At 40.4% G+C, this 22918-nt stretch overlaps 1 protein-coding gene across 1 annotated transcript in view; it reads left to right on the forward strand.

Annotated features, from left to right (window-relative positions):
- HS6ST3 (heparan sulfate 6-O-sulfotransferase 3) overlaps positions 1–21803 on the forward strand; it is a 746570-nt gene extending 724767 nt beyond the window's left edge. Inside the window, exon 2 of the mRNA XM_003914005.5 lies at positions 14735–21803. Coding sequence (XP_003914054.1) covers positions 14735–15443 — 709 coding nt within the window. The 3' untranslated portion in view covers positions 15444–21803. The remainder of the gene's footprint in view (positions 1–14734) is intronic.
- The last annotated feature ends 1115 nt before the right edge of the window (positions 21804–22918 follow it).

Below are 22918 nucleotides of genomic sequence, written 5' to 3' on the forward strand. Positions count from 1 at the left end.
ATATGAAATTCTCTCTTTAACTTGAATGTAAAGTGTCAGGAGTCTGTAGCTTGTCTCTGTAATGTACATTAATAGGTAATATTGATTTGTGGAAATTAATTACTAGAAAAACAGCTCTCAGCACTTAACTAGTGTTTGGGAAGATTCGAGAGCCCCCTTGTGGCTATAATCTTCTTTAACTGAAAATCGATCAAAAGCTTTTAGCTGGTTTGTTGTTGTTTTTTGTTGATGGGTCTTCCCCTCCCCCATTTTTCTTTTGGTTACAGTTATTTGGTAGCTTTATGTATATGCTTCGAATTGTTTTTCATTTAGATTAGCATCAATATAGCACGTCATTTCAAGAAAAGACACAGAGATAGTAGCAGGTGTCAGGAACAGGTGACCTTTTTTTCAAATGCTTATCACCAAGAGAAATAATCAACACAGAGGGGCATGTTTAGGGAAGTTCCCTAAGCAGGGAAATTACAGTTGTATCAGTTGTATTATTCTGTTGCTTAAGTGATGCACCCCCTCCCAACACACCATTTTAATCGTGTATTGATTGCACAAATGAAAAAGCCACCTCTCGTAGCCCTAAGCTACATTTACTTTGAAAGTCTTAAAGATTATTTTCTCAGATTTACATATAGCAGCGAAAAGTGGGATAGTGTCCTCATTTGAGTGTTTTAAAATCTCTGAGAAATGAATGTTGAAAGCTATTACCTCTCGAAGCTTCAATCATGCCTGAAGAAAAATATTTGCAACTTAAGGTCAATGCTCCACACTTGATTTGATGAAGGGAATACCCAAGGCAAAGTTTAGACAGAATGAATTGATTTTTTTCTGGGAGACTTAAATTATCATGCATATATTTTTCTAAATGTCTGTCATTGCTTTATTAATTAGGCAGAATCGCAGCTTCGGAGTCACTGCAGCCGAAAGACCCCATTGAATGTCCATGTGCTAAGCTGGGCTTCTGGAAGAAACTCATGCTAATTATTGTGAATAAGTGGATTTTGAAGAGAACCTGATTAGGGCTCTGCATTATTTCCAACATAATTTGGTTTTCCCTAGATTAGTTTGTGCAGTGACACTGGCATCTAGTCACAAATGAGTTACTAGCCCTGCCTGTTGTTCCTAGCATGGAGAAAAATATCGTGGGTGGGAGCTGAAGAAGAAAAAGAGAAGCAAAAATGAAAGAGAAAAGCCCTGGTGTTTGGGCCTGGATAAAATATATGAAAGTTAAAGATGGTACCTGTTTCCTATTTTGTCTTCAATGCACAGGTGCAATTAGCAGAAATCTTAGTTGCACCACTTGGTTGGGAGTGAGAGAGGAGACTAGTGCACAGGTCATGCTAGCCAAGGTGAAGTGTTGAGCAGCAACCGCTTTGCTCTTTAGGAGCTGTGGAAAATTCCAAGCTCCCACACTATCCTTCTTGGTCTTTTTTTGATATAGAGCTTTTACAATGTGCAAGTTCCTTTCAGAATTTTCATAAAAGTCTACAAGGGTTGTATAAAAAGAACTCTGAATCCATATTGAATAAGCTCCCACTAGCCAAACATTGGATAAATTGAGGATCAGTAAGGATCATGACTACAATATATTGAGACTTCTTAAGTATATTTAGATTCATGAGCTTATGGGATACTAAAACAAACAAACAGCAATAAAAATCCCCTTTGGGGGAGACTGTAAGAAAGCAAGCCACTATTTTGAAAACTGGTAAGTAAAATGTGTCAAACGTTCATTTGCCTTTCCTGTGTGAACTCTACCTCAGGATGCCAAATAGTTGATAAGGGAAAGTTTCTTTTTATAGAGGCATTCCAGCTAATAAAATGAAAAAAGAAATAACAGAATAAGACTTTTACCATTTTACAACCCCTTTCTGGATGAACATCAGTGGCCGCTGCCATCAGATAAAGAGAGACCCCCAGACTTTCTACACCTCCAGACTGAAGTCTGGAGCACTCCCTACATAGAAATGAGTGTATTATTTAAGAATAATTCTTCCACAATCAAAAAACATACCAGAAGGCATATCCATATTCTGGCATTTCTGGCTTATTCTCCTGGGTCTTCTTTTTCACTTGATTTCAAAGAAAAAAATGAACTAATATCAGTGAAACCTCCCAACTTGTCGAATAAAGCATTAATTTTGTGTTTTCTTTCTAATTCTTAACTATGAGCAAAATAAGACAGTGTTGGGTAGTCAATTGATGACTCGGGACCTTAAGGTCGGGCCACGCAGTGTACTATTATATCCTAAGCACCTCGCATAGTGTTTCTCATGAGATACAGAACCAACACATGTATTTAAACAAACAAAATGAGCACAAGAGTTGAAGTAAGAAAAAAAGAAATCCTAGCTCTACTACTTTTTACTTGTTGACCTTAAGAAGATCCTTGGATATGGCCGGGCACAGTGGTTCACATCTGTAATCCTAGCACTTTGGGAGGCTGAGGCCGGTGGATCACCTGAGATCAGGAGTTCAAGACCAGCCTATCCAACATGGTGAAACCCCATCTCTACTAAAAATACAAAAATTAACCAGGCATGGTGGCAGACACCTGTAATCCCAGGTACTTGGGAGGCTGAGACAGGTGAATCACTTGAACCTGGAAGGCAGAGGTTGCAGTGAGCTGAGATCATGCCAATGCACTCCAGCCTGGGCAATAGAGTGAGACTCTGTCTCAATAAAATAAAAAAAGAAAAATCCTTGGATATCTCTGAGCATCAGTTTTCTCATCTGTAAAAGTGGACGAAGAATCTTTCCTTTGCTGTCTTTGATACAATATTGTAGTAAGGATCAAATGAAATAATGGATGAGGAAAGTAGTTTGAAAACTTAAAAAATGTTAGGCAAATAAAAATTTGCTTTAGGTTGTTTTTTTAAATATTCATTAACCCATCTTGTTTAATATTTGAAATTTCACTCTATTTGGACAGTTTACGAGGCTCTAATAATCATGGAGAAGCTAGAATGTTGAAGTGCAGAGTGTGTATGTAAAGTGTATGTAAATGGTGTGGATCTGCTAAGTATCAGCTACTGCTGGGCCCTTTGTATTCATTATCTTATTCAACAATTCCCACAACCCTGTGAAGTCAGTACTGATACTTTAGCTGTTTAGATGAGGAAACTAAGTCTCCCAGAGGTCCTGTAAGCTAACTAAGTCACACTGAAATTGAGGTGGGTTTAATGTTGGAACTCGAATCTGTCTGACTTCAAACCTATTTTCTTTTCACTCTGTGTAAAGTGAAGTTCCCAACATTCTTGAAATTATGCACTAATGCTTTGTCCAAATGAGTACAGTTGGACTCGTACTTTTCTTAAATCTTTTCCTGAATACAGGCTTTGGGACAGCCAACTTCAGGATTCAGCAACCTTCTCTGAACACTTTTCTGAGTCTTTATAGCATTGTATTCAAGAAAGATCCATTTTAAGGCCAGAAAGAGCATTATGGCATGAAATGAGCTTTGGCTTTATTTTGATTCTCTTGCATAGCTATTTTCAGCCTTTATTGTTCTGAGATTACTACAGCTTTTGGCTTCTAGATTCTTTAGGTGTGTTAAAAATGAATGCAACTGCAGTAATTCGCCCTTGTCTCTAATGCCCCTTCCTCAAATGTAAATCTAGTACAGCTTTGTGGGTGTGCTGGGCTCAGGAAAATTGTTTCTATAGCTTCTTCTAAGCTGTACATATTCAGACCATCCTCTGGATCCATGCACTCCTGTGCTAAAGTAGAACGGAAGCCCTCTGTTCCTCCTGCTTCCTATCCATCCCTGGCCTTGCAAGATGCTGCTTCTCTCTCATCTCCTGCTGCCTCCCTGCAGGGAGACACAAATCCCTCACCCTGTGATGTTCATTTTGCATCCAAAGCTTTGAGTTCAACAAAGCCTAGGCCACTGCATCATTAAGTCATAAACTGAATCTCCAAGGCAGCCTGATTTTTGCAAGATGATGGAAGAAACTGCCAAAACTATTATCACTCTGTGAATTACGGACATCATCTAAATGTAGTACATGACTCAAAAGTTTGTTTTGATGACTAAATTGGTGAACACAGGCACAGCACTTAGAAATGTACTTGGACATAGTATGGATTCAGTAAATGCTGACCACTATTATTGTTACTCATATCAATTTTTCATTGCACGTGGAACATTCCATGTTTTGAGTTAACTTTCCTCTTAATCATTATCAAGGAGATGACCTTGGAGACAATCTTTGTTTGAGACTTGGGAAGGAATGGAATCAAATTGGAATCTCACAAGTATTTTTGTTTAATACGCCAAAATGATGACCCAGTCCTGATAGCAGAGTGAACAAAAAATTCTAAAACAGAAGAATCCTTCATATAACAGAATGGCAAAATCTAGACAGAGGGGATTTTAAAAAAATCACTGTGATGTTTTTGGAAAATATGCATCAGAGCTGTCAAATATAGATTCTAAATATTGGCACACATGCCTTGCTCTTAAATATTCTGATTTACTTCTTTTCCTGTCCAAATTGGCTGGCGCTAAGCAATTACAACGGAGACACCTCTTGGCTTCTACCTGTGTAATTCTCACATTCCCTAAAAGCAGTGCCTGAGAAATTAGCTAAGACGAGAGCACGGCTGAGCACGGAAGGCCTGATAACACAATCTGAGTGTACTATCTGGTGTTCTGCTTTGCCCGGCTGGGATTAGAGCTGCAAGTGAGACTGAATTGGGCCTTATCTCACTCCAGGGCGGCTCCAGGCTTCAGGTGGATACCCGCATGCATAAACCACAGCTTTGCAGAGCGCCTTGAGACATCCTCATGCCCAAATCCCAGTGATGCAGCGCAAAGCAGGGCGCCTCTGAACCAAATAATCACGGAAGTGCCTGAATAATGCATGAGAGCAGGACCCTCCCTGGCACATTTGAAACTGTACTGGGAGGAACTGTACTCAACAAGATAGCAAAAACAAACCCCTGGAACATGCATTCCCTGAAATTTATTCTTGCAGCAGCCACTTGGGGGAAAAGTGAAAGCAAATGTGACAACCACCTGAAAATCGTGGCATTTTAGTGAGTTCGATGCTCACAGGTTTCCTGTCAATATAACGCAGCGACGTGACAAGATTTGAAATTTCCTCCTATTGATAAATACCATCTCTCCCTCTAGGGAAGCAGGGGGTTGACTGATCATCATTAAGAAATGACCTATATCATCGAGAAGCCTCTTTGACGCTTTCGTTTGGTTGGTTTTGTATAATACGTGGCTTCCCATAATTAAAGTTAGCTGACACCCAGCCATTGCATACAAACTACATCTCAAGAGGTTGTTTCTTTGAGGGCTGGTACCGAATATAATCGGGTGAGGGACCTCCATCTTTCTGATCCAGATGTTGGCTTTAATATAGATGTAGTGCTGGTGAGTGGGATTTGATTCCACAAATGTTTAGTCTAATTTGACATTCCAGCCGTTCATTAAGTGGAAAATAAACAATCTCTTTGGAAAATTGTTTCCCCAACATCATGTCACAAACTCTAACCAGATTGTCCTGCAATGGCAGTCTCAGACCAAGGTTTCACTCAGAGCACCTTCCTGTTCCAGCACCCTCTTGGCTCCCAGGCAGCCAGCTCCTTGTGCCCCATGATGTCAGGCCTCATGGGGCACAGGATGTCAGGCCTCATGGAATAGTCAAGTCCTCTCTGGCTTTGACTGTGCCTGGATACTATTGGCAAAAACCATATTGAGGCATTTTGACAGTGAAACAGGAGGAGTTCTCTTGACTCAGGAATTCTACTCCTAGGAATTTATTCTCTGCACAAATATTCATGGCTTAGAATGTTCATCAGATTCTTGTTTAAAATAAACCCCCAAAATAGAATGTCCCTAGTTGTCCCAAACTGGAGATTGGCCATACAAATTATGACACATCTATAAATGGAATATTATGCTCTTCTGGAAGGACATTGTATTCTTATGAAAGAATATTAAATAAAATGGAAAATCATTCACCCTGTCTTTTTAAGTTAAAAACATGTTATAAATATGTTGTGCATTATGAATTCAAAATGTAAACATATTTATAACTTTAAGTAATAATCAAATATATATATATATATTTAACTGTGCCTATGTATGAGTAAAGTGACTATAGGTAATTTTTATTTTCTTCGTCTTTTTTTTTTTTTTTTTTTTTTTTTTGAGATGGAGTTTTGCTCTGTCGTCCAGGCTGGAGTGCAGTGGCGTGATCTCGGCTCACTGCAACCTCCGCCTCCCATATTCAAGCAATTCTCTTACCTCAGCCTCCCAAGTAGGTGGGATTACAGTTGCACGCCACCATGCCAGGCTAATTTTTGTATTTTTAGCAGAGATAGGGTTTCACCATGTCGGCCAGACTGGTTTTGAACTGACCTCAAGTGATCCTCCCACCTCAGTCTCCCAAAGTGCTGGGATTACAGGTGCAAGCCACAACGCCTGGTCTATTTTCTTCCTTTTTACTGTTCTACAGTTCCCACACTTTCCATAATGGTAACACATTATTGCATATCTAAGTGAGGGAAATAATAATTTTAAAAAAAAAACAAGAACAGCTAAATCTAAACTATTCTTCCTTTAAAGTTATCAGGTGTGTGAAGAAAGCCATCCGAGCCTCTCCCCTCCTGAGGGAAGCCCTGTGGGCACTCCTATCCCCTTGTCTTACCTATTGAAGAGAGTCAAGATCCATGGGTAGTAAGGAAAATAAAAATGCCTGAGCCCAAAGGGTCTGGCTGCCTTCTAAGTCAGCATGAGGGAGAAGGTAATGGCGTCTTGGAGGGAGCAGCGCCTGTCTCCAGCACCCTCTTGGCTCCCAAGCAGCCATGCTCCCTGTGCCCCAAGATGTCAGGCCTCATGGAAGAGTCAAGTCCTCTCCGGCTTTGACTGTGCCTGGATACTATTGGCAAAAACCATATTGAGGCATTTTGATAGGGAAACAGGAGGGATTCTCTTGACTCAGGAGTTTTACTCCTAGGAATTTATTCTCTGCACAAAGAAAAAAAGCATGCGGCGCATGGCTTCTTTGTGAGGTAAGATAACCACATACACGCATCTCCATTTCCTCCTCCTCACGTTGCGGACACCCTTGGAACCAATCGCTCTGACACACACCACTGTCAGCTTCCTAAAGCTCTTTATTATGATACTTCACAATTCTAGTCTCCAACTTCCCATTGGCTTAGAACATCATTCTTAAATTCCTTAATTTGTTCTCAAGGCTTGAATCGAAGGCCTTTTCATAGCTGTGTCAAAGGGCAGTCTGATTGCTAAGCCTTAACTGCCGCAATACCCCTATCAAATACTGTGCAGGGCAGACAATACTCTAGTGAGATAATGAAGAATGAGTGGCTCATGATGAGTGTGCAGCAACAAAGAGAGCCAAGAAATTAATTCCATTCTGAACATTTGGAAACTGACTCCTGCACACAGCACAGCAGGGCAGAGGGAGCTAAGCTTCATTTTTTTTTAAATGCACACATCAGCTTATGTTTAAGATGTGCTGGTCACCTGTACACGCTCCATGGAGAGGATCAAGATCCTCACAAGATCTAGGAATCTGGGGCTGATAAATGTTATATATTTGTTCACTCCACAAACATTGAACAACTGAACACCCAGGATATATAAGGTCATGCATTATACGTCCTGGGGAATCAAAGGTGAGTCAGGCAAAGTTCCCTCTCTCAAGCTGTATAAAGCCTGTACAAGTCACGCTGGTCGCCAGAATAAAGATAGTGCATGAGGGGATCTCTAGTTTCCCAGGGCAATGGGGGAGAAATCCCTTCCACGGAGAATGTGAGAGCAGGCTGCATGGAGGAGTTTCTGCCTGATCTGGCTTTTATGAATGCATAAAACTGTGGAATGTGGAGCTGTTAATTTTGCTGCTTTGTTTTATGAGGGTTAAGCTGGTGGTGGAAGGAATCTATTTACTAAACTGTTGTGAACCTAGCATTTTGAAGTTCTTTCAAGTGTGTTCTCATTGGACAGGCAAGTCATAGCCTCATAAACATGAGTTTCCTTTAATCACCACCAGCAAAGTGATTCCAGGGACTTATACTCCTCATTCTACCATTTGGATGAAGATACTAGCTCTGCCTCTTATCTACCGCAGTACTGAAAAGGAAGCATTTGCTAGAAGGAAAGAAAGAAACAGAGAAGAGGAAAAAGTAGCCTAGAGAAAGCTGACAACAGAAAGCAGGGGAGAGCAGTGGCAGGCGGGTGCATGGCACTTCCTCAATCTGTCCTGGATTCTTTCTCTTCAACACCCACAGTTCTGGGGTTGTCCCTGCTGGTCTCTTACCATGGCTGCTTAATGTTTCCTGTTTCTCTACTTTAGGTAGAGATCTTTACTACTGTTTAATACTTTAATACTATTACTGAATGAGTCTTTCTAAATTAACACTTTCAATTTCAGTCATTCACAATCCCATTCAGAGCCTATGGCAATTGGGTCTCAACATCCTGCTCCAGTCTATGCCCCCCTTCCATTCATTCATTCATTCATTCATTCATTCAATGAACATTTAGTGAAATGCACAACATGAGCTTCCTGGTCAAGTCAGAGTACTACGCTCTAGGTACATTCATGAAGAGCTCTCTTAAATATTCTTTGTCCACTCCTGACCTCTGTAACTTACTAATGAATGCATTTTTCTACTCTACCACACCTGTGCAGTAAGACTTGAGGGCATTTTCTTCTTTTCTTTTTTTTATGTTCTCAACATTTCCTGAACAGCTCCTTACACATAGCAAACCCTCAATAAGCATGTGTTAATTAAATGACTTGCTAATTAAAGAAGGGAACAAATTATACAATAAACTGCTCAGTGAAACATAGGTTCTTGAAACAGTAAGGAAGAAAACCAGTAAGTTTAATTTTAAAAATAAATAAATAAACCTCATTGTTACTAATTACTTGTCATATAAAATATTCTCCTTTTTGCAGTGAGTCTGTGTTGACTGTTTCACTCCATATCACTGACCATCACAATCAAATGACAAGTGCATTAGAAGATTATGTATCTTTTTACTCCTTGCACACATTTTAGGCATTTTAAAAAGTATCAGTTTAGTTTTAGGAGAGGAAAGAAAGGCATATTTATCAAAGGCAATAGTTATTAAAATATACTTATTTCATGTAATGATAATGTTCTTTTACATAGCAATTATTTATTGAATATCTGCTGTGAGTAGGGTTTTGTGGTAGGTGCTGGGACTTTTGCTAGGGATCTGAGGCCTAAAGTAGGGTTATCGAAAAGGACTTCAGAGGGTAGACGTGACCAAGACTTACATTTAAGTTAAAAGTGCAGTAAGTGATGCAGTAAACGCTATAGGCTGGAAAGTCAAGGAAGATGGATGTGAGCCTTGAACTGGTCGAGGGAAGATGAGCAGGATATCAAAAAGCAAAGAAAGGGAAAGGCTTTCAAAGTGAGAGAAGGCAGTCATACCTTTTTTAACGTGATCACCTTACAGTAGAACAAGATACTAAAAGTGGTTTGAAACTAGCTATGGAAATGTGTGTGTTCCATTTGGTGAAACTTCAGTAAGCCTTGATGGACCATATTATAATTATCAATTAAAATGATTATTGACTTAACTTCATTCCCTAATCTTTCTCAGTATACAAGTATTTGCCATCATAACCCTCATGGCCATGGAACAGCAGTTCTAAAGAGCTCCAGTTGCTTTACAGACATTCTTAAATGAATTCACCCAAGCCCTCAATGAAGTAGGTGACAAACAGAAGATCTGCTGACAGGATGCTCTCACCGTGGCAGACTCTGCAGAGTTGAAACAAACAAAATGTACATGAGAATATGTCTGTCTAAAGTGATTTCCAGATGCTTTTAGCCACCCAGATTCAGAACCATAAGATAGGATGACTTTATACTTCATCAATAAATATGTTCCACTAGGAAATTTCTATGTTTTGATGTCAGAGCAGAGGTAGTTTCAAGTTGACCCCCTTGGCTGATAGAACTCCAAGACATTTAGGACTTATTTTACTCATGTAAATAACATGCTACAATTCGGCTAGTCAATGTTTGATGCAATGTTAAACTGAATAAAGTTAAATTTGGAACCAAAGCCATTTTAAGCCTAAACCAGTTTCAGTCAGATTTAAGATTATGTGGAATAAAGATTTCCAGTGGAGTGATGGTACTGGAAGGTCTGTGGCCAATTTTCTTAACTGAGACAAAAGCCTGAAACATGAACAAGTCCCAACATAGGACTAAAGCAGGATTAATAATGACATGCCGTATGATATTCAACTATAGTAATATCCACTCTGAGCACAACTTTATCATCAGTATTTCCTCTTGGAGCCCAGAAGCTGTGTCAGTCACTTTCTGTTTGCCATACTGACCTTTTGGGAAAATTGTCATTCTGTCACAGTGAAAGACAACAGAGTCATGGAAAATGGTGATTGGCAAAAGCAAGAGTTCACACTGGTCTGTCCTTGGCAGTTTCAATAAATTTCACCTCCTGATTTAAAGGAAAGTGAATGTTACTTAAAGATTTTGAAGTTTCTTTAGCACATTTCAAAACTTCCTGGCTTACCCTAGTGGTAAGGCTAGACAGTCAAGATAACAGAATATAGAAAATGTAGTTTTAAATATTGTAGCTTATCAATTCATTTTAAAAAGCAGAATAACATTCTACCATTACATTTCTCATTTTTTTAAAAGTTGCTTTTAGTTGGTGTGTATTTTTTAAAAATTCATTTTACCTTGGGCAAGTAAAACACATACTAGGTTGAGTTTTTTCCTACACAATAGGAGGTTTTCCTTCTTATAATATAGTGATTTTTTTTAGTATATCAGACCAGATTAATCCAAGTTCTATAACTTACTACGAATATAACCTTGGGCAGCTTATTTTATCTCCCCAAATCCTTAGTTTATTCAACATTAAGTGAAATAAAAATAAATCATAATATGCACACATCTCATAGGATTCTGGAATGGGTTAGACTGTTACTTAGCGCCATGCCTGGCACTTCACAAGTTTGCTACATCAAGGGTCTTGGGCACCAGACTATAGGTAAAGTATTTGACATCCAAGTGTTTCAGCGAGTTTATCTAAATAAAAAATTTGCTGTTACAATTGAAAACAAAATTAGAAAACTTTTGCCTCAAGATCTTGAAAAAAGTGGTTTTTTTCTAAATGGTATAGGAGTGATCAGTTAGTCTTGAATGAATAAAGTATCTCCTTTAAATCTAAGTCTTCAACAATTTATTCTTTGCCTCTATCATTATTAGGCATCTCTAGAGACTGAGCTCCCTTTCTTGGGAATTAGGAATGTGTTCTTTTCCATTGATTTAGCTTCTCTACTGAGCTTCTTATTCTCTCTGTTGACTGTTAGTTCCCACATACACTCAAAATATTGCATCATTTTCTTTTTCCTTTTCTTTCTTAACCATTCCTTTGAAATCAATGCTAAAATTTTCTTACCAAAGCCAATTTTCAGAGTGTGGTGGCAAAGCAGTTCTCTTCTGCTTCGAACCTGTCTTGATGTGATAACATCAACTTTTAACTACGAAGTGGAAGTGAATGTTTTGAGAAGAAGGGGGGAAGAGCAAATTCCCAACTGCTGCAACTTTTTTTTCAACTTTTCTTTTCTTTTCTTTTTTTTTTTAACTTTTAAGTGCAGCAGTACATGTGCAGGTTTGTTACATAGGTAAATTTGTATCATGGGTGTTTGTTGTACATATTATTTCATCACCCAGGTATTAAGCCTAGTACCCATCAGTTATTTTTCCTGATCCTCTCCCTCCTCCCACCTCCCACCTTCTGATAGGCCCCAGTGTGTGTTGTTCCCCTCTATGTGTCCATGTGTTCTCATCATTTAGCTCCCACTTATAAGTGAGAACATGCAGTATTTGGTTTTCTGTTCTTGTGTTAGTTTGCTAAGGATAATGTCCTCCAACTCTATCCATGTCCCTGTAAAGGACATGATCTCATTCTTTTTTATGGATGCATAGTATTCCATGGTGTATATATACCACATTTTCTTTATCCAGTCGATCATTGATGAGCATTTAGGTTGATTCCATGTCTTTGCTATCACAAAGAGTGTTGCAGAGAACATACATGTGCATGTGTCTTTATAATAGAACAATTTATATTCCTTTGGCTTTATACCCAGTAATGAGATTGCTGGATCAAATGATAGTTCTGTCTTTAGGTCTTTGAGGAATCAGACATCCTTTGATTTAAATATACAGAAAGTGTCTGATTTATGAGGGCTTGGCTTGCTATTTTTAAACTTTATAATAATGGGAATGCCGTAGGCATTCAGTAGAAACCATACTTTGAGTACCCATACAACCATTCTGTTTTTTTCACTTTCATTAAGATATTTAATAAACATATGAAATATTCAACACTTTTTTATAAAACGAGCTTTATGTTAGATAAATATGCCCAATTGTTGGCTAATGCAAGTGTTCCAAGCACGTTTAAGTTTGGCGCTAAGCTATGATGTTTGGTAGGTTAGGTGTACTCAATACACTTTCAACTTAGGGCGTTTTTGAATAACAATAGGTTATTGAAATGTAACCCCATCATAACTCAAGGAGTATCTATAGTCAGGCACACCACCATTTATCTTTAAGTACAAATGCATGCCCTAACAACATACAGGAGTGATGCAGGGGAGAAATATCTACAACTGCTGCCTTTGCTAACACAGATATTTGGAAAACTATGACAATGCAGTGGTAATAAAAAGTCATTCCTCAACAGACTCCTACTGTCGATCTATCTATCTTATGTATCTGTGTATCTATATATGTGTATTTATTTTATCATCAAGTTTCTTTGAAGAGCAGACACTGAGTTGAATCAAGAAAAATGACCTAGTTTTGTTCAGCCCTCTGGACACCAGGTTGGGACAGGCATGCTGGGTAATACTGCTTTCCACTGAGTACATGCTAGGTCACATTGAGGCCTACCTGGCAGCACCAGCCTTGGTTTCTGGGCTCTCTATTGCACCAAGACATTTGTACAGGTGTCACTGCAGGCCTGGTGTTCTTTTCGGAATATTGCAGGGCTAATTTTTTCTCCCTGGGGGAGCTCTGAGTTACTATGATCTACCCTATATTTCTGGAGCTGTCCCCCCTCAAGGAGCCAAGGACTGAACTAAAATTGAATTGGAATCAGACTGGCTTGTGCTAAAGGGCAACAGGCTGCAGTGGGGTGTGAGAATTGGAAGACAGCTTGGGGGCCTGCTTCGTAATGGGGTCCTTTCTATGACTTCCCTGACAAATGGACTTCCAGACTGTGCTGGAAAGACGGGGTTGGGGTGGGCAGCTCATTCCATTTGTAGGCTTCTCAAATAATGGAAAGGATTGTCCTTATTTTAAAGCAGTATTTACTTTCCTCTAATGCCTGCTGTTTCTCTTTCATTCCTCAACTTCTCCATCTCTCTTCCTGCCTCTTAGTACTTCCCTTGTCCTTTTAAACCACAGATATCCTGATCTCTATGTGATTTTTCTAAAGAGAACCATTTAATAATGGGTTTCTTTTCAGTAATCCATTAGGTGGAATTAGATAAGATCTGTGATTGTAATAACCACAGAACCTCAACACTAATAGGTGGTGAATACATAGAAATTACAATTTAAATACCAATATGATGTACAGGAAAGCATGGGAGCTTTGAAATCAAATAGGCCTAACTTAGACTTGCTCCAGTTTCACTTTCCTGAACCTCCGTGGCGTCAGCTTTTATTTTAAAAAGTAACGATAAAACCCATTTTACAAAATTGTCTTGAGGATCATCTGTGCAAGCATCCATAAAGCATGTAGCACAGTTCCTAACACATTGTAGGCACCCAGTAAATACTAGTCTCCACACCCAACCCATCCTTCCTCAACCCACCTACCTCATAATCCCAAGTAGCAGTATAAAGAGATTAAGGAGGCCAGCAGAAATGCTGGCTCACGCCTGTAATCCCAGCACTTTGGGAGGCCAAGGCGGGTGGATCACTTGAGGTCAGGAGTTCAAGACTAGCCTGGCCAACATGATGAAACCCCATCTCTATTAAAAATACAAAAATGAACTGGGTGTGGTGGCAGGTGCCTGTAATCCCAGCTATTCAGGAGGCTGAGGCCGGAGAATCGCTTGAACCCAGGAAGCAGAGGTTGCGGTGAGCCAAGATTGTGCCACTGCACTCCAGCCTGGGTGAAGGAGCGAGACTCCCTCTCAGAAAAAAAGAAAAAAAAATGAGATTAAGGAGAATACAGGTTCAGCCTCGTTCTTTCTAATCCCATGTCCTTGGATAAATCACTTCACCTCCTTCATGTAACCCTATCATATGGAACCGCATCTACCACAAAGGTTTGCTGTAAGAATCAAATGAAACAGCAGACGGGTAATAACTTAAAAATCATGGTATTTTCTCTAAATGTAAGGTATAGTTATCGCCAGTAGTAATTTATCAGTGAATAATTGCTGAACGAATGAATGAATGAACTATCTATTCTTTCCACCTCATGCATCCCCACACTGGAGCAAGGAGGAAAAGCCCAACAAACTCAGCATTGAAAACTGGTACATACATCTTTATAGAAACATATGCACACGCATCAATAGGCACAAATGCAGGCAGGTACTCTCACATGAACATCTGGCAAAAGAGTCCCTTGACTCAATGCTGATGTAAAATTGTAGAAATTTAGATCCCTCCTGTTAGAGTTGTCAACTACTGACGCTCTTCCTCTAATTTCTTCTAGGAATTTCTATTACATCACAATGTTACGGGATCCAGTGTCACGTTACCTGAGCGAGTGGAAACACGTCCAGAGAGGGGCCACGTGGAAAACCTCTCTTCACATGTGTGATGGAAGAAGCCCCACCCCAGATGAGCTGCCGACCTGCTACCCTGGGGATGACTGGTCTGGGGTCAGCTTGCGGGAGTTTATGGATTGCAGCTACAACCTGGCTAACAATCGCCAGGTGCGCATGCTGGCTGACCTCAGCCTGGTGGGCTGCTACAACTTGACTTTCATGAACGAGAGTGAAAGAAACACCATCCTATTGCAGAGTGCAAAGAACAACCTGAAGAACATGGCCTTCTTTGGGCTCACTGAGTTCCAGAGGAAGACACAGTTTCTCTTTGAGAGAACATTCAACCTCAAGTTCATCTCCCCCTTCACGCAGTTCAACATCACGCGGGCTTCTAACGTGGAGATCAATGAGGGCGCCCGCCAACGCATTGAGGAGCTAAACTTCCTGGACATGCAGCTTTACGAGTATGCAAAAGATCTCTTCCAGCAGCGCTACCACCACACCAAGCAGCTAGAGCACCAGAGGGACCGCCAGAAGCGGCGGGAGGAGCGGAGGCTGCAACGGGAGCACAGGGACCACCAGTGGCCCAAAGAGGATGGGGCTGCAGAGGGGACTGTCACCGAGGACTACAACAGCCAAGTGGTGAGATGGTGACCCCCTGCCCTCTCCTCTCTCAGGATGGGGAGGATGAGCAGGCACATTGACCTTCTGTTGAGTTACCTTGGAGAAGCTGGGCCATGAGGACATCTGGCTGTGTGTGCTTGATTTGGACATCTGCTTCCTTCTTTGTCTTCATTTTTATCCAGCTGGAGATTATCTGTCTTGTTCTTTTTTTCTTTTCTTGACATTTTGCAATTGGTGATATTGAGTAGGGTAGGAGTGCATCCCATATAGACTGTTTTAGAAGGCCAAGGAGAGCCACACTGAAAAAGGAGACAGTTCCTGTGATCTCCTTTGCAGGAGCATAGAATAGTTTGGGCACCAGGAACCCACAGAGGCACACATGAAAAGCCAAATTATGGCTTGGATGTTCTGCTGAAACTGGTCTATGTCATACTGTCTCCCATTATGAGAATATCAGTCAGTATAAAGAGAAAGAGAAAAACATTTCAGCCCTTAGATGAGGTCTTACACCAACTGCCACTTGACTGTTAGCTGTCATCTTTGAACTCTATTTGAATGTGACTTAAATCACAAGTAACGTGTTTTGTTGTTGCAGTTGTTTTGAAACAAAATTATCCTATTATTGACCATTGCTAGACAGCCACATCCTACAAAATCCTGACACCACAACCTTAAGCCATGCCTTTCCTTCCATCTTTTAGGGAATGGGGAGTGGATCCAGAATAGAGGAGGTTGTAGCCCCTGAGAAAGCAACATTGGTAGGAGCATTTAAGAGAAAACTTGCTTATTTGCTAATGCCGAAAGGGATCTCTCTTTACCAATTGTTGCTTTCAATGTGAGGAACGAATGATAAATTAAGAGAAAAAAATACCAGGAAGATCAATATACACCTAACATTTCTAAACTGGTCACATAATCTTAGATTTTAAAGGAATATTTCAGGGTTTAACCTTTTTGGAGAAGTTATGTTCTTTAATGGGGTGCTACCAGTCTTAAAATTTTGCCACCACAGAAAGATGTTTTTAAAAGCTTGGCCCAAAGAATAGGAACTTAGCTAGCATGTATACAAAATATATTTGAGGTTACTCAATGAATAAGAACTCTGAATTAGGCCAGGAGACATGAAACACCATTCATGGGATGGTTATCACAGGAGTTTAGACAGACTCTGCCTCCCAGCATCTCGAATGTCTCCAGCCTGATCACTGTTTTCTTCCCACACGATCTTTACCTGTTGTTAGACTGTGGCCACAGCCAGTAAATCAGTCCAGAGTGTCTAAAACTGGACAAGAAATGTGCTGCATTGCCGAGTTCTTATTTTCACCTTTTCATAATCCCAACTACAATAACAAGAAGTTTATAGAATAATAAGGGGATATGTATGGAAGAAGGAAGAGAAAGCCTTTGTCTAGCATTTATTAGGAGGATCAGAGTGAGTGGGAAGTTTTACAACGGATTGATCTGATCAATTCCTTCAAGGAGCTGAAGGCAAAATGTGTGAAACCCCTAAATCAGATTGAAAAGCCTATTTCATTGATATCCAACATGTTTGATGTTTAAGCTAGCTTTACCTAAGCCACTTGTCAGCCTCCAGAATACTCTCTCTGGGGTTGTGAGTCAATCAGCCCACAAGCATTCATGGAGTGCTTACCTGCACAGAGGCAAGTCCAGCAGCTCCACCAGATAGAGAGCTGCAGATGCTTCTCTCACTGTGCGTGGCTTCATCTGGGGTGCAAGGGAAGGCATTATCAGGTGGCTCCCTTGCTCCAGGAACTGAGGGAGGCCCTTTTCATACCTTAAATATATTCTGCACGACGAATGGATATTGTTAGTCTCCATTTCATAGATGAGAAAAGTGAAGCCCACAGAAAATAAGTAGCTCCTCCATGGGTTGTAAGCTAGGTCTAGCTGACTAAAAAGGTCAAGTTCTCTTTACTCCATCACCATATCCATATGGAATAAGGGCTTGTCCTACCTAAAGCTTCCTGCCAATAATGCAAGAAGCCAGCTGCAATTTCCCAGAAGCATTTGTCTCTAACCCATGTGGGTAGCCCGACCGTGACAGCACCACGCTAACATTGACCCAAAGCCATGCTGCCTTGGGTCAGTCCAGCCCCCTCCACATCACTGAGCCATCAATGAGCTGACAGATCACTGACTTTTTAGGCAGCTGTGTTTTTTAAGCCATATACAAGGGTGAGTTAAAAGGGGCCAAGTAAATATTGCTTGTTAGTTGGTAGAGATTAGGCTCACAAAATATTTCTCCATTTCCAATGACTTGTTCCTAAGGTAAGAAGGGAAGGAGGATTGCAGCTGGGATTAATGAGCGGCTCTCTCTCTAGCTTCTCATCTCATTGTTAGGATCTAATTTTCTGCCTAGAATAGCAGGACTGCAAATTATCCTTCTGCCTGCCTCTGTGACACACACACACACACACACACACACACACACACACACACACAAAATCCAGTGTTTTGTCATGTGGAAAATCAAAACAAGTTAGAAAGCTTTCGGATTGTTTCTTTTAAACTCACTTTAAAATTTTGGCAAGGAATTCATGCATAACTGAGACTTGGAGGCAGCCCCTGCTCACTTCACGCTGTTCCTTAGGCACCCCGGGATTGGTATCAAAGGCTTCCACTGCCTTCTGCTGAAGGCATGATGTATGGGGCTCCACTTGAGACCAGGTATCAGGATGTTCAGAGGGAGCCTGCTCTTTATGTTGGCCCCAGGCCAGTGCTGAGCAAATTAAAAAGACCAACATGGGCTTCCTCCCTCATTTCATTTCATTCTAAAGCAGCAAACTTGCCATACCCATGGGGTCCTATGTTGATAGAAATGGAGAGGTAGGGATGCAGTTTATTCTCCAAAAATTGACTGCCCTCTTCCATGCTGAGTGATGCTCAGGGAAGTGATGCCAGCAGAATGCATCTGGGCCTAAGGATCTGTGGAAGTCAGGAGCATTAAACCCCAAACCAAATCAACTCCAGATATATCAGTGTCAAAAGCCCAAGAAAAGACAAAAAAGAAAAAAAACAATCCCCAGGGGTTCTGTAACCCAATTGACTCCTAAAGTTCTTTCCCTTCTCTTGGCAGCTCCAGTACCCAGATTGGAGATTAGGATGAGACGTCTTTGTGTATATGTGCACGTGTGTGTGTGTGTGTGTGTGTGTGTGTGTGTGTGTGTCTGTGTGTTATTAAGGACTAAGATACACATTTATTCTGGCTCCTTCTAACTTTTAGGCAGCCTGCTCTTGGAAACTGGAGGAAACTGCCCTGATAATTATTAGAATACTCATAAGTAATTGGCAACATTAACAATCAGTGTTAGACAACAGTGAGGCATGTCATGTGTTTTTATTAAAAATGATAAAGACATGTTTCTTCTCATCTAAAGGAGGTAACTTTGTCATAATTAGTTTGATTAAAAGTTTGAAGTATGAGGACTCTTTGTTATGCCTTTAAGGTAAGTTTTTTAAAAATCTGAGTTGAGAAAGTACTAATATTGGCAAGAAGGTCCCCAAGATAGACCTAGCAAGGAGATAAGAATAGATCATTAAAAAATAAATATAAATGGATTGGATAGAATTCCCATTCAGCTGATTTAACACAGAAATTCAAAATAGAGATTTAACGTGGAAGCTATTTCTCTCTTACTTAAAGGCAAACTGGTTTGACAGTTCTGGTGTGTGATGTTACCAGACGCCTAGGCTCTCTCCTGTTGCTCTGTCATCCTAATGTGCTGCATCCACCTCATGGACCAAGATGGCTGCCATGGCTCCTGCCATCACGTTTACGTTTAAGGTAGTAGAGAGGAAGTGGAGGGAAGTTGCACATATTGCTTCCAGTCACATCTCATGGGATAAAACCTAGACATTTGCCACATCTAGCTGCAAAGAAGGCTAGGGAATGTCTTTATTATTGATTGTCATGTGCCTTGATAAGCATAGGGGGTTCTGTTATTAAAGAAAAAATGTGAAACAATGTGGAAATTAATACTGATAAAGACGATCAGTATCTGATACAAGAGGGAACCAAACAATATTTCAAGTGCTTTTTAATGTCACTTACTTCATCATATGTTTTGTGAAATATAAGACTAAAATTCATCACTTTGTGTAGCATTTAATGGTTTTCAAAACATTTTTGCATGTGATGTCTCATTTGGTCCTCATTACATTCTTGTGTGCCAAATAGGACCTCTATTCATTATGCCACTTGCTAGTTTGGGATGGAGAGTATTGTTGTTGAAAGATTTCCCAACGACTCTAATTTATAAGCAAGAAAGTTGCTTAGAGCCCCAGCCTTTTGCCTTCATAGCCTTTCCTACTATTTTATGCAGCTCAGCATCAGTATTGGGATTGGGAACTGCAGGAATATGAAATCTAAATCTTTATTGATTTATATCCTTCCTTACCTTTTTTGACATGGAAAATGCCAAAGACACTGGTCAAGTTTACTCTCAGCTCCCTACCTCCAGTGAGGGGACCTCTTATTAGGAATGAAATATCCAAGAGATAGGCGGTGTTGCAGGGGAGACCAAAACTCAGAGGAGGCATTCGAAGACTTCTAGCTGGGTGTCTACTCCATCCAACTCAAAACCTATTCAATATGAAGGCCAAGGGAATGTGCTTACAACTCCTTACTAAGGGAAATCAATATAAACCCTCCTCAAAACAACAACAACAACAAAAACTCCCTTTTTTATGTCTTCTTCCCCAGGGTCTTGGTACTTTTTCAGCAACATACTGCTTTCATTCTTAAAGGTTTCATTGGCTGTTAAATGAGTCCCTTTGCATACTCACTGGAGAGAGGAAATGCTTTAAGTTGTCCTAGCATAAAATCTGCAAACAGAGAGTTTATCTGATTCCTTATCAAGTGTGATCTGTATCTGAAGTCGTGTATAATGGGATCATTTAGAGATGGGGGTTAGGGAGAGTAGGAGTAACTCTAGAGGAAATTGTGGCTTCTAAAAGTAGGCACATCTTTCCAAGGTGGAAAGTTGAATTAAATATATGCCATGCAATACTGAAAAATAGAAAAATGATTAAGATACAGTTTCTGTCCTCTAGAATTAGGGCATCCTGGAAACATATGGACTATAATGCTTTTAGCCATTTGAAATAAATGAGTGAAGAGGATCTTGAGACAGGACCAGAGCTTTGAAATGGTTGTAGGGACTGAAAGCTGAGTTGGAAGGATCAGATCAAAGAGAAAGCTGGGTTGGACTTACACAAGAATACCCTGATCTGATCGCAGCTGTGACTCCAAGGTTTTCCTTTCCCATAGTTGCTGTGACTCCACTGGTCACCAGAGCAACTGCATGTCTTCAGGCTGGGTATTAGGGCTGGCTGGGTCTGATGAGTCTACCCATTTTGTGCCATCTGAGGAGCATGCGAGGGTTCTTTCTCCAAGGCACTTTCGGCCTGCCTTCTTCTCCCCTTCTACCATCTCCACCGGATATAAGCCAATGCCTGTTCTCTTCTCACCACATTCACCTGGACACACATCTGAACTAATTCCTTGAGACTTCAAATTAGCCCTTCTGAGCAAGTGGGCAGGTTGTGAAACCTGTGTGTTTTGTAGCCTAATGAACTGATGGAGTGCACATGAACCCATCTTCATAGCATGTGAAAGAACCAACCTGCCTGGCAGAGGTGCAGAGATTTCCAGAGGACTGGCCTAGCTATAAACACCAGCAACATCTGCAACACAAAAGCCTTTGAACTTCTAGGCAAGGACTCACGCTAACCTAGCAGTATTCCAGATCGAGAACGCGGATGGACAGGTGTCTCTTGAGCCTGTGTTCCAAGATGTCTGTGGAAAGGATTGCAGCTGTCATCCTTTGGCACGCTTAGTGGAACCTCTGTGAGCTACACGTTCTGCTGCATTACGGGAACTCATCAAAGGGCCAGATTGACATCTTGCCAGAAAAACCGGTGTTTTGAGGAGCAAAAGTTTTGTGTACTTCAGTAATTGTCACATTTGTCTTCCACCTCCTTGACATTTATTTGTTAATCATACGATCATTTTTTTCACTTTCCTTTGTTTCTTCCTCAGAAGTACTTCTGGGGCTTTGATTGCATTATTTCTCTTTTAATGTATCATTTCAGTGTTGGAAAGAAAAATCTGGATCTTTATGTGGTGACCCATTTTAGATGTAAAGATAGTTATTCAATAGATAGTAAATTATTTCTCTTAAGAGATATTTCCTTTTATTTCTGTACAATAATATGTATGAACTCAGTTACTAGGGGACTGTATTGTGACATTATCAACCTTTATTGCTATTTAAAAATGATAGTTTGTAGAACTGAGGATTTCCATTGATGTGAAGCACAATTTAATGAATAAGTTAAAATATTAAACTGTTGTGATGTCAAGAGCAATTGTTTTCCCCTGTGTTTTTGTCAGAGACTTTTGCAAAATGAGCAAAGTCGCTAAAACACTTTAAGGGATTTATGGAAATGGAATCCATAGGATCAGCTTTGTCAAACTCGGGAAATCCATGCTTTGGATGCAAATGTGGTTATTGGATGTGAAACATGAAAAGCCATAAAAGACAAAGAAAATATGGATTGAAACAATGTAGAGCCTCTGAGGCCAGAGAGGATTTTATAAACTCTCAAAAACATAAGCTTCTAAAACGGTGGTTCTCAGTAACTCTCCCCCTCGCTGCCCACCCCAGCACATTGAAATCCGCTGTGAAATGTGAAAAAGCCTCCTGGAGATGAAGTGATGAGGTACAGATTTGAGAAACAGCAGTGGGAGAAAACGAGGGATTGGAGCAAAGGATCTGGGAATTCAGTCTAAAAGAAAGAAAGAGCTAAGGAAGGAAAAGGGGAGGGGGAAGGGGAAGAGAAAAAACAGCGGAAGAAAATCACCAGTACTAACGTGGGCCTCTCCACAGTGTTAAAGTGTATTTCTCCAATGTGAGATTTTATTTTTAAATAAACAGTTCCTGTAATATAAGCAAAGAAGGAGAAACTTCTAGTAGAGGAAAAAGCTCATTCATTCAAAAATTTCTTGAACAATGCAACTTACTTGATATGGTTTGGCTGTGTCCTCACCCAAATCTCATCTTGAATTGCAGTTTCCATAAGCCCCACGTGTTGTGAGGGAGACCAGGTGGAGATAATTGAACTATGGGGCCCGTTTCCCCCATCCTGTTCTCATAATACTGAGTTAGTTCTCATGAGATCCGATGGTTTTATAAGGGGCTTTTCCCCAGCTTCATTCTGCACTTCTCCTTGCTGCCACCACGTGAAGAAGGACATGTTTGCTTCCCCTTCCACTGAACTGTGAGTCAATTAAACCTCTTTCCTTTATAAATTACCCAGGGTTGGGTATGTCTTTAGTAGCAGTGTGAGAACAGACTAACACATTATTTTTTTGTTCTGTGGAAGTAGGAATTGTGGATTCCTTTCTTGCTTATGGGTGAGATTTGTAACCTTAGAAAAATGTCACCTGACCATGTCCCTCTATCTAGTGGGAATCATAGGCA

The sequence above is a fragment of the Papio anubis genome, chromosome 15, assembly GCF_008728515.1.
Source record: "Papio anubis isolate 15944 chromosome 15, Panubis1.0, whole genome shotgun sequence".
Taxonomy (NCBI): Eukaryota; Metazoa; Chordata; class Mammalia; order Primates; family Cercopithecidae; genus Papio; species Papio anubis.